We start from the raw sequence: 12,713 nt of genomic DNA, 5'->3' as shown, positions 1-12,713 counted from the left end.
AATTAGATTAGTGCTTGTTTTCTCCCAGAAGAGGGGAGAGGGGGTGACTCCTTCCCTGCTTTTGTGTGGTGGGCGTGGGGCTCTGCCAGCCCTGCTTGCAATGATTTCACCTCTCCCTCGGGGCTGTGGCTGCTTCGCCAAGAAAGGAACTGAAAAGCTTCAGTGTTCCCTTCAGCCCATGTGGGAACCAGCGTGCTGGATGGGATTTCCGGGCAGGAACGATGCTTTCCTATCACTGTTGTCCTCGGAGCAGTGCTGGATGTGGCCAGGGCGGTGGCTGCCAGGTGGTACCAGAGTGATGCTCTGGGCACTGCCTGTCCTGCCAGCCCCAGATAAAACTGAGTCACCGGGGAGGGCTCCCTGCAGCTCGTTTTGTCGCTGTTAGTGGGAAATCTGACTCCGATCATGATTCAAAAGGAAAAGAGGGAATTTCTCTCAATTGTTCCTTTAGCAATAATGGATTGTTTTGTTGGATTTTTTTTACCCAGTTTAGTCATGATCTTGTGGCACGTGATGCTAGACCAGGATGGGTGCTGTCCCAAAATAGAGCTTGTTTCAGACAAAGTTTTAAGGGACCTTTCAGAAAGGTAGTGTCATTCCTGCCCTGTCCAGGGCTGTGGTGCAAGGAAGAGGTGACGTCTCAGATGTAAAGCAGCCATGTGGATAACACTCTCATCTGTGCTCATACCTCATTTTGGTGAGACTACCTGAGAAAGAAACCACTTTGGTGGTGAAGGGGGTGCTGGGGAAAGGCAAAGGAAAAAAATGGGAAAAGCCTAATTTTTTTCATACCCTCTGCTGACACCCGTGCTTTTGTCCAGTGTTGTTTCAGCACTGACTATACTGATTTCAGTGGAAGTATGACTTACTTCAACGCAGCTCTTCCTCCTCCTCCTCCTTCCTGGACGCTCAGTGAATCTGTAATCATGTGTTTACTCTGTATATTCCACAGTTGCCTTGGCGATGGCTCTGGTGACTCAGAGCGTTATTTGACCTCGCTGGGATTAGCCATGAACAACACAAAGTGTGTGTGAGACCAGCCCTTGTTCCAACACCCAGGCACTTAGCAAGTGCCCTGCAAGGAATCTCTTGCAAGCAGCTTTTAGCCAAAATCTCACCCTCTACTTCCAGCTCCGAGCATCTTTCATTTGTCCCTGTGATGCAAGGAGCATTGCACATCCCTGGGAGCACAGCTGCTCCTCCGGGACAGCTCAGGTGGATTAAGGAAGGGCTGATTCACTCAGGAGCCTCTCTGCCTCCCTTGAACCTACCCTTCATCCCTTCTGCACTTGAGGGCTCTTCCCTCATTTTTTGCCCCAAGTCCTCAATATTTCATATGGTCCCCAGGAGACTTCAGATGAAGTCCATCGGTGGCTGGGCTGAAAGGGGTGACTGTAATTCTGTTGAAGCTGAAGCAAAACAAGCCCAGATTTGTAATTTTTGGTTCTTGTCTTTTTCAGTAGGTTTTTGATATATGGAGGTGTAAAAGACAAATTATTTCAGTACATTTGCTGCCAAAATTAATCAGAATGTTTTAGCAGAGCTTTCAAAGAAAATCACATTTAAAAAGAAATCTTAACAACATAAAGTTGTTTTAGGTGAAGAATTAGAGAAAATGGAGTGGAAATATAAACTGTCAAAATACCTCATAAATTCTCATTGTATGTGAAAATTCTCTATATCCTGAAAGACTTACCCAAATAAAAGCTTATCTCTGCAGAATTAAATGACTGCTGCATTTTATATAATTATGAGAGCAATCTGCCTCTTTCCTATGCTTTTTTTATCATCAGCCTTAGACACTGAATATATCTAGTCCATACTACTGTTCAAATGTGAGCTTTTATTTCTGTATATAATGAAAAAAAGGACTTTTGATGGTAAATTTATGGGAGCAGCTTTATTTTACCTGAAAATGTGGATAAATAGAGATTCATCACTTCTTCAAAGTACAGAATACTTACCTGTATTTATGCACTTGCTCTGAAGGATGGGATGGGTTATTTATCCTGCTCTGCTGTTGGCTGTGTTAATTTAAGAAACAGATTCTCAGCTGGTCAGTCATAACTTGAAGTGTCATAATTAGCTACTGAGACACAAGAATTAGCCAGGAGCTGATGTTTTGTGTGCTTTCAGTAGCTCTTTTGCCAGCCTAAGGACACACCAGGTTGCATCATCCAACGAAGCTTCTGTTCGTCTCAGCAAAAAGCTACCAAAACCTTCTTTAACTGTTGGCCTTACTGTCACTGTTACAGTTCTTCAATTTCTAAATCATCTGGTTGAAATTCTCCCTAGTGAAAGCAGTTTTCCTCAGTTCCAGAGGCACTGTGTAGTTCTGCAGAACAATTTCAAGCACTGTTTTATCAGACACAGCGTTAAGGTGGAGGTGTAATGGCACTGGCATTGCTCCGGTGTGGATCTCATTAGTGCAAAAGCTTGGTCACTGGAGTTGGGGTGTTAAAAAAATATCAGAGGTCTGAGCAGGGAGGGAAGCAGAGAAATGATACCATCTCTGCTGCTGTGGTTAAACTGTTGTTGGCTGCTGAATTTGTACTGCTGGGGATGGATGTGTCCTCTTAGGTCACAGATGCTCGTCCTACTGGTGTTGGTCATTAACTGAGCTTTTCTGCAAGTCCTTATTCCTGTAGCAGCTGAGACTGCCATAATCTGGATGTGTTTTTTTCTTCCCGCCATCTCTGCAGGGTAGGGAGGGTAACTGAGGCCAAGCAGATTGCATGTGATAGTGAAGGAAATCTGTGTAAAGCAGGGAAGTGAAACCTTCGTTGCAAGACAGCAGCCTCATCTCCTGCCTCTCTGCTAGAGCAGCTTTTTTTCCCACTGGGAAAAAACCCAACCCAATAATAAAAGTCCTCAAATCATGATCTGGCAAGCAAATCAGCAGAAGGAGGAATGACCTCATCACTGTCCACACAAGTCAAAAGTCCCAACCACAGCTTGCCGTGGCCAGTGGAGGCCTCTGAGCATCGGGAAGCTCTTGGGGAGATTTGGGGAAATTTTCTTGCAGGAGCTGGTGTGCTGGGAGCTCCAGTATTTGTGTGGTGCATCTAGTGCAAGTTTGTATGGCATCACCATAGCAGCTGTATGATTGGACATGTATTTTGCTTTTTGCATTTAGCAACTGGTAGTCTGGAAAGTGTGGGAGACACGGGGGAAATTTGAAATGAAATTTCAAATAGGAAGAGACAGTCCAGAAATCCAGAGCTGCAGCAGCTGCTAATCAAATAAGTGAAGGGTAAGAAATACCCTGTCTGCGAGCCAGGTCACCAAAACAAGAAGTAAATTTTGTGAGATGTAATTGCCTTGGTGAGTGCTGTTGCAATGTGCTGTATCTACTCCAAGCTCTGTAATACCAAAATTGCTTTTTTCACGTTTGTTGCTCTCAAAAGGTGCAGGATTCTTGTGTGGGTTTCAAAGGGGAGGAGAATCAAAATTGGAAGTAGAAAAAGTATCTGAGAGACTGTCTGTCTGCTGGTAGCTGCTTGCCAGCAGTTTCCACAGGGCTGACACATTCCCATTGACTCCAAGTGCCTTGACTCACTGGGAGCTTTCTCTCCCTGCTTGAGCTAAGGCAGAGAAGCAGCTTCAGTCTTTAACTTGTTCTTAATTTCATAGCTCTCAGAGTTGTTTTTTGATTTTTTTTTCCTCCTTACTTTCTTTCTGCTAGTTAAAAGGATAGACAAAAATTAATTTCAGTTAGCTTGGAAATATCTTCATTTCAAACTTTTCTTTTACTGTGAAATCCTTTACATATGGTCATGCTTTATTCACTTCTACCACAGACTTTGTTTTCCCCTAAGAAACAACTCTTCATAGAAAAAGCTGTATTTCATGAATTACAATCTTTGTACTGGTAGACCAGAAGGGTAAACAAGTTGCATAACAAATGGCCACTTGGCAATACCAGTTGTGGATTTGAAAATACTCTTAATTATGAAACAAAAAAACCCCTAAAATAGACTAAAACAGCATAGCCAAGAAGACTTTTTGCAGTTCATCCTCTTCAGTGTACTTAATTGCTTGAGGCACTATAATTAAAAGGAAATGATGCCAGTACCAGATGACATCAGTCACAGGAAAAAGTGATTGAATCTGTGTTGAAATTATTTAAGATGCTGAAATTATTTAAGATATAATGTGTGGGGTCTTACACTTCTCTAAGTTTTTAGGGCATCTACAGTGTGTAAAGGGCCTTTAAAAAAAAACCTTTACCCCCTCTCCAGTCTCTCTTTAACCTCTCCAGTGAAAGGTTTCAAAGGAAAAGCAGAGGCTCCTGTCCATTGCTGATGCTGTGCCTGTGTGTTTCATAAGGCTTCCTGTGTTGCAAGAGTGAGTACAGTAACTGTGTACATTACACAAATGCACTTCAAAGACAGGCTCTGATTTTCAGACCCACAGCTCAGGATTTCTGAAGCAGAAAAGAACCCCTTTTTGGATGGTCACAGGAGATCCCTTGGCTTCCTTTTCCACAAACCACCAGATGGCAACATCTCTTGGATGCAAATCTGAGATAATTCATGAAGTTCATAACATTTATTGTCTGGTTTTCCTGTCCTTAAATCTCTCTATAACGCCTCTTTCAACCCAGGTCCACGATGGTAACTTGGAGGATGCAATTAGTCTTTAGTCACCTACCAAGCAAACCCAAACATGTGCTTCCAGCAGGGCTTTAAATAGCTGCCTAGGCTGGGGGCCCATTGTTTGATAGCTCCAATGTGAATTCTGAAAATAGGAGGTTTGGACAGGATTTCCACTTTTGGAGGAGTAGGAAATGAAATCATCTTTTAATAAAGCTCTGTTTAGGGGTGTTTTGTCTCCACAAAGACCTTGTTAAACAAGAAAATGTCTGAAGAGTTTGGCTGCTGCCCTTTTAACTGCACCCCAGATCACAGGCACAGGTAGCAGTTAGATGGACTAAGCTGTACCTTAATTTATCTGCTGATGACTTACAGCTGGGAAATCTCCCCCTGTTCTCCTGCTCATTGTTCTGCATCGTTATCATGTAGAGGAAGCCGTGCTGTCATGCTGATGCATCTCATCTCTTCAGGATTAAGAACAGACCAGAGCACCATGTCTTCATTTTTCATTCTTGTATGTTCCCCAGAGCAAGCTTCATTTTAAGTGTCCCCATTCATTCCCAGTAAGGGATTCTTCAGTTCGAGAGCTGTTGTCTCATTTAAAATAATTTTTAAACCATGGTTTGTTTGATGAGTAGATGAGGAATAAGCTTTATCACAGCAGAATTAGTCCCTGCACCATCTCTGCATAGACTGAAATAGTTTTTTAGTTTCTGTATTTTTGCTGCAGTATGTTGGTATTTCTCAAAACAGCTCCAAGTCATGAGTTGTTTCCAAGCTAGATTTAAAGTAACTGAGGAGCAGAAGGAGAAATGGGATAAAATGCAATGCTGCTGGAGCTAAGGGATGGGTTATTTGACTTTTATCACAGTCAAGACAGCATAGAAATGACCACATTTTGTACTGTGGAAAAAAAAAAAGTGTGAAGAAGAGAAGCATAGCCATGCAGTCTGAGATGTCAGCTAGTGAGAAACACTGTGATATTGTCAGGAGAGTTAAAACTTGAACAAGGATACTGCTGGATGGTACCAGTGTGATAATATTGAGTATTTCATCATTTTGATTGCTATTCTGGCCAAAGGGCCTGATTTCTGGAGAAGGCTGAAGGCAGTCAGGAGGGGTGCAGTATTGAGAACCTGATGGTGGTGTAAAGCATGAGGATTTCTCATCCCTTCTCTGAGGTGCACTTATCTGTGTGAATTATTCAGTTACATGTGTTTTTAGGCTATGAAAATGCAAACCTTTATAAATAGGTTCATTGCTCTTCCTGACTGTCATGGTTTAACTGCAGCCAGCAACTAAGCTGCCTCATGTGCCATGGGGAAGAGAATTGGAAGAGTAGAAGTGAGAAAACTTGAGAGTTGAGACAAAGACAGGTTAATAGGTAATGCAAAAGTCACATGCAGACAAAGCAAAACAAGGGATTAGGTCCCTACTTTCCATGGGCAGACAGGTGTTCAGCCATCCTCAGGGCAGCAGGGCTCCATCCCATGTAATGGAGACTTCCTCTCTCTTCCCCCAGCTCGATACACTGACCATGGCTCCATATGGTGTGGGATATCCCTCAGGTCAGTTGGGGTCAGCTGTCCTGGCTGTGTCCCCTCTTAACTCCTTGTGCCCCAGTCGTGCTCACTGGTGGGGTGGGTGAGAAGAAGAAAAGGCCTTAGGTCTGTGTAAGCACAGCTCAGCCAGAAGGAAGACATCCCTGGATTATCAAAACTGTTTCCAGCACAAATCCAAAGCAGCTCCACACTAGGTACTGCCAAGAAAATTAACTCCATTCCACCAAAACACCAAAGTCAGCCTGCTGACACACTCAGGTTTTGGTTTTTTTCCTTTTTAATGTCAGACATTGTTCTGTTCCACATCTGGATGGGTGTATGAGGGTGTTGCAGCAGTCCATAGTTGATGACCCTGATGGTTGCAAGGTGCATAACTTGGTGCTTAACCCATGTTAGAAAGCCCTGCTGCCTGCCAGACAGAGCAGAAGGATGAGGCACAGCAGCAGTACTGGCTGTTCTGGCACTGCCTGGAGCTCTCTGTGGTTGCGGACAAGTTACTTAACCTCGTGAAAACAGATCTGGGCTGTTCCTGCAGTGATAACCACTTACCTCCTGAGAGTGCCAGAAAGCTCAGCTCCCTTCTGGTAATGTTCAGATATTAGTCCAGGCCATTGGTCTTTGGTGTGGTGAGAAGTGTTGCCCCACTGATGGTTCCTTCAGAAGGTTCCTGTACTGGGGACATGTTTGCTCACATTGTTCCTGTAGCCATTTCAAAGCAGGGGGGCAGAGACCTCTTGAGCAATCTTTATAGTATTGTCTGCTCTTGTCACATACTGACTCCCCTTTCATTTGAACTGCTTGCCAGAAGTCAGAACCTGTACCACGTTCTTACCCCCACGTCTGACATCTTCTCAGATGTGAGGAAACAGAACATCAAAGCACTGCAAGCGGTTGCCCTTCTGAAGAACATTCCCTAGGGTTTAGCACGATGCTTGTTTGATCCTGTTACATAAACATGGATCGTCAGGTCTGTCACTTTCTCTTCTAGGCTGCATTCAATATCTGGGGAAGTTCCAGTAGATTCCTTGTTGGTCAGAGGTCAGGACATGGTCTTTTTATCACCTTTATTTTGCAGCTGGTGTTTAACACACACTCCATCCAAGGGAATTTTGTGTACATCCGTGATGTGCTGCTTTAAGGAGGTCATGTATCTTGATGGAGGTTTCTGTAGTTGTTGTCTCGATGGAGGAGCTTTTGCTCCCATAGCAGAGTTGTTTGGCATTGTGACAAGGAAGTGACTGTCCCAAATGATTTCTCTCTGGCTGCTCATGGGCCATTTTTGCCTGCTGCTTCAATCCTGAAAGTCTGCTGGCAGCGTAGCCGTATTCTAGGTTATTCTGCAGATGGGATTCTTATGGGAATAGGCAGAAAATATTCTAAAAAATAATTTAAAAAACCCAACAAAGCTTTAGCTGTTCTCATGCTATTAAGGAATCTTTTATTAAGTTTGGCTTTTTTTAAACTCTGCATTCTAGCAACCTTCCACTGCTCTGCAGTAGGGAGAGCCCAGCTCGCAGAATTTGAGTCAGCTCCCTGAGGCTGGCATGGTCTTCTCACAGTGTGCATGTAGAGCACTGCTTTTGTGGAGGCTGCAAACAAAATTAATGTCTTACCTGCTCCATATTTGATGTCATTAGGAAGATCAGCAAAGCCAAAAGGTGTAGGGGAAGGCATGTACGGTTCTAAATGGCCTTAAAGGCAAGTTCCGCCAAAGTTGTATCATCCCCACTTCTCCCTTGAGCATTTGGGGCTGTTACTGTGGGGATGAGTGGAATCTGTGAATGGGTTTCATCTGAGCAGCTGAGTACTAATACAGTAATTATTAGAGTGCACATGCAGTATTTGCAAGAGCAGTAGAAGTTCTTCCTACCCCTATTCTTTGAAACAACAAAACTAGTAAATCTACTCCTTCAGCTTTCACATCATCCTCTTGCTAACAGATACCTGGTGCTGGAAACAAAGAAGTTTTCTCACCTTTCAGCTTCAGAGTGTCCTGGTTGTATTGAGCAGTTGCAGCAACAACCGTGTGTGTTTTCCTCCCCTTCTCCACTTGTCTTTGATACCTTTCCAGCTGCATTTGCTCTCCTTAGGAAGCCACAGCCTCATCCCTGACAATTTTGGTGTTACCCACAGTGTCCTAATAGCAGTTTTGACCTTTCAATTAACTTCAGGATTGCCTCTTTCAGCAGACAAAATCTGTACAGATGCCAAAAGCCTCAGAACAGATTTGCGAGGTTGGCTGAAAGACCATGAAGATTAGGGACATATTTTTCCTTTTGTCAGGGAAATCAACAGCAAAAGGCCCCAACAGAAGAAGGAAACTTTCCCACTGACCACAAATAGGGGTTTAAATTGAATTTCCAAGCCTTTAAAAATAAATCGTCATTTTGTATTTAATTAAGCAGGGTTTCATGAATGTGGTAGTATGCTGAGGTCATGGGCAAAGAGAAGCTTTTCCAGTAATTAGTGCAGGGTCCATGCTGTTCTGGCAAAAACAGCCATGACGTCAGTCTGAGGATGGAACAAGAAACTGTGCCACACAGTGAACTTGAAACACAAACCTTATTATTGAGGGGCATGTCTGACAACTACAAGTCCTGGTTGTGTTGGACACAAAGTGTATTTTGCCTTTTAAAATTTCAAAAAGGTGTTTGGTTTGGTGTTTGGTTTTTGTTTTTGTTTTTTTTTTTTTTTTTCTTCTCAAGTTTCTGAGTCAATGAAATTGCTCCCATGCCAGGGCCTCCTTTCTCCAGTTTCCCCTGCCCTAAATAAATAATAAAGTTATCAAACTTCCAACCCTCTTGTTTTGTAAATATGGTAAGTGGCCATTTCCATGTTTTTATTTAGCAGAAGCATCTTAGTTTTGTCGTGTGAACCCAAATGCAAGGGGCAGGTGCAGCAGTGAGCACACACAGGGCATGCCCAGGCAGGCTGTGCTCTCATAGCCATGTAGACCTTTGTTTTAGGTGAAATCTCAGTGTTTTCGGTGCAAGCCAAGTGTCATGACAGCAGTTGGAGTATGTAGCTTAGCAGCACGCAGATTCTAGTTTCTGATGAGTTACTGGAGTCCTGCGGAGCTGCGAAAGAAAACTCTGTCCATATAATCTGGATTTTGGTATGTTAGCAAAATCTTTATTTAAATTACTTAAAACTCTTGAGATTGCTTGTTGCTGAATATAAATAGCCTGGGTGGCTTATAGTTCTTTGTTTATACTGGGACAGAGAAGAGTTATACATCTTTTCCTTTTAAAGTCTATAAGAAATACTTATCTCTGATGATGCATATGAATTCCAAAGATGGTGTTATTTTGGAGTTGTGACCCTCAATAACTTGGTCTTACTTGATTTAATGAAAGGGTGTGTGTGTCAAAGGAATTTCTCAGTTGTGTTTCCTCAGCCCGTGCCATTTGTTCTTTTTTTTTTTACCATTTGTATGAATTTTGCTTTGCAGGCCATGACTGCTGTGAGACAGTGAAGGTGGCACTTTGTGCCTCTAGAGAAGGTCACCCCGTTCTGGTTGTGGCAGAAGAGAGTTTCCAGTTTGTCCAGGACGAAGCCTACGATGCCGCCCAGTTTCTGGCCACCTGTGCTGGCAACCAGCAGGCGCTGAATTTCACACGGTTCTTGGACCGGTCAAGGCCACCTGCTGCAGACGTGGACTTCTTGGATGAGAAAGTGGCCTTGGCCTTTCGACACCTGAAGCTGCCCTCAGAATGGAACGTGCTGGGAGCGGACCAGTCCCTGACCGGTGAGGACCTGTGGGGCACAGTGAGATTTGCAGGTTGGGTGAGAGGTAAAAAGCCTGGGAGAACGGGTTCCCTGCCTTGGGAACCCGCTATGTACCTTCCAAAGGGTGTGGTGGCCTCTGTGCTCAGAGATGGGATGTGATGTTCATCCACATCCCATGCCTTGCCCTTCAGCCGCCTTAAAATACAAAAGGCACTGACTCATGATTTCTCTTGGTCTTCTCTTATGAAATAGCACTAGCTGACAGTATTTTCACATACAGCCAGAAAGGGGTTTTTGTGTGTGTAACAATGGCATGTGTATTGGCATAGTGCTATGTGCTGAAAAAACCCCGTGTGTAGAATATCTGAAGCTCCCAGAAATACCCTTGTGCCACAAATCTGGTGTTTGTTGTAAATGTTGGGTTTATAGGACAGGTGCAAAGTGACTGTAACATGAAAAATACATGTGATTTTTCTTGGAGAACTTGGGGCTCTTCCCCTGTATCACTTCCCTGCTTGCACACTGGCTGGCCTAACACAACAGTTCCCCAAAATAAACCTGGACAATTTTGCAGATAAAAGAAGGGAAGGGTGGGAAAACTTGGCCCTTAACCACAGCAGAGAGCTACTGAGAGCTTATAAATAAACCCCAAGGCTGGCCCAGAGTGTCTGGTGGCTGCTGAAGCAGAAGTGCTGAGGTGTTCTGGATACTGTGGTGTGTCCATGCTCTTGGAGTTCTGCTTATTTTATCACAAGGGGGTAAAGGGAAACACACGTGAGACAGGGGGACTAGTTCCACTATGTACAAATCCTTGCTGTAAATTTTCAGGGTATTTTGGCAAATAGTTTCACTTCAGGGATGTGAGACATCTGCTATCTTTTTTAGGATGCAATGGCACAAACACTTGAATAGGGCTGGGATGTAGCTTGCTTGGTGCAGCAGGCTCAGTTCTGCTCTCTGCAACAGGGTTTTTCCACAGGAAATTTTCCTGCTTTATCTTTCTCCATCTTGCTGACTGCTGCTTTTGTAGACCTCAATACAAGGACAGGCAATTCCCATATTAGCAGACATTAAAATACTTGATCACATTTAATGGTTACTTGATAGAAATTCAGCAGCTGTCGTATGTTTACAAGGAGATAAACACTTGGTATTCTTTTCCTCTGTGTGGCAGTCCCTGATGTTTCTTTCTGCATTTGAAAAAAGTTGAGATAACTCAGACATTTCTGGTTTAAGTGATAAAAATATGATCACAGTGATCTTAATGAAAACTTTGAAACTCTGAATTGTTGCTGATTTTGCAGGAAGGCTGTGATCTGGTTTCTCTTTTTGACTTTGATTATTCTTTGGAAAATCAGCACTTAGGGAAACCAGGCCATAAGATTTAGTTGGTTTGCTCAGCATGTGCTTGTGTGCCTGGAAGTTGTGGTTATGCAGGGCTCTGAATGCTAATGGACCTGTGGAGCATCCATGGCATCCACAGTGAGAAGGGGGAGCTCTGTAGTGCCAAATTCTGTTACTCTTGAGTGTTTTAGCATCTTGTGGTGAGGTGTGTGTAGATAGAAGGGAATAAATGTAATACCACTAAATGCCAATTTCATTCAAGAATACTGCTGCTATAAAATAGGTTCCCTTTTTGTTAGAGGTAGAGTTATATGGTAGTTTTTTGCAGTGAGATATTTATACATAGGGAATTTGGGGGAATTTTTGTGATTGTGACAGGAAAGATTTGCATGCATAAGCATCCTTTTGGTCACAAAACTCTTGTTTTGCTAGAGTGAGATGGAAGAGATGTCCCTGGTTTATGATGGAGCACTAGATTAGAAAAAACCCTGTGCTAAAATATAGCACCCTTATACTGGTGCTTGTGTGCTAATTTGTGTGTGGGAGAGAGAAAAGCACTGCAAAGATTGCACTGTAGGAGCATTTGAACAATTAGACACATTCTGGCCAGTGCCTGCAGTGGGACACCCTGTCCTGCGCTGCGTCACTACCTATGAACAGCTATTCCGATTCATGCTTCACATTTCCCTAAATGTCAGCACCAGATAACTTCAAATAACCTTCTCGAAGGAGAAAATACTATAGAAATGAGAACAAAAGAAAATGTCAGATCCCTTCTTGAAAGATGTTTAGCTCTGCCTCTGAGCTGGCACGTCTCTATGGGCTCTTGTGGGCTGGAAACAAAACACTGCTGTTCAGCAAAACCTCTGAAGGCAGGAGAGAGCCGGGAGCCTCCGCCAGCTCCCGGAGCACCACAGCCGGATGGGGAACTGCTGCTCAGAGAAGCTGCTGCTGAGAACCATGTTTAAAGGTCGATTTTTCAAAGGCCTGAAGTAGGAGTCTAACTTTTGCAAAAGTTAGGAGGTAATGGCTTTCTGCAGGCAGAAGCTGGGTACAAGAACTACCACTGAGCGCAACTCCAGGCTGAATTTTGAGGAGGGGGTGGCTTTGTGTGGAGGCTTGTCCTTGCTTTTGCCTGCACCCAGCCCTGGCCAGGCTTTGAGCAGAGGGCAGGAGTTCACTGCTGTCACACACCGCAGAGGGCAGAGGGGCTGCTAAAAGTTTCACCAAGCTCTATCTCCCAGGGCTGTTGAACTCATCTGCTGTGTCAGTGAGCAGATACAGGCACGGAAGTGGGGATGGGAGCACCTAAGATTCCTGCCATCAGAGGTCCTTGGGCTCCATTCTCTTGCTGGGACAGGCACAGGGTACTCAGCCATTTGGTGGGATGACCTGGGAGGCAGAAGAGAGCCCGGGACAGTGTGTGGCTGGGGAAGAGCATGGTCCCTGAGACACAGCTGTGCTCTTCACCAGCCATAAACTG

General features: G+C 44.0%; 1 protein-coding gene across 8 annotated transcripts in view; it reads left to right on the top strand.

The window, feature by feature from the left end:
- The window catches only part of AKAP13 (A-kinase anchoring protein 13), a 206,158-nt gene that overhangs the window by 72,978 nt on the left and 120,467 nt on the right, over positions 1–12,713 (top strand). For all 8 annotated transcript variants that reach the window (XM_048317388.1, XM_048317383.1, XM_048317386.1 and 5 more), the window contains one exon: positions 9,609–9,905. In XM_048317388.1, coding sequence (XP_048173345.1) covers positions 9,609–9,905 — 297 coding nt within the window. The remainder of the gene's footprint in view (positions 1–9,608; positions 9,906–12,713) is intronic.

Source organism: Corvus hawaiiensis, chromosome 13 (assembly GCF_020740725.1).
Source record: "Corvus hawaiiensis isolate bCorHaw1 chromosome 13, bCorHaw1.pri.cur, whole genome shotgun sequence".
NCBI lineage: Eukaryota > Metazoa > Chordata > Aves > Passeriformes > Corvidae > Corvus > Corvus hawaiiensis.
Note: the sequence above shows the minus strand (reverse complement) of the source record. Positions and strands in the feature narration are given on the sequence as shown.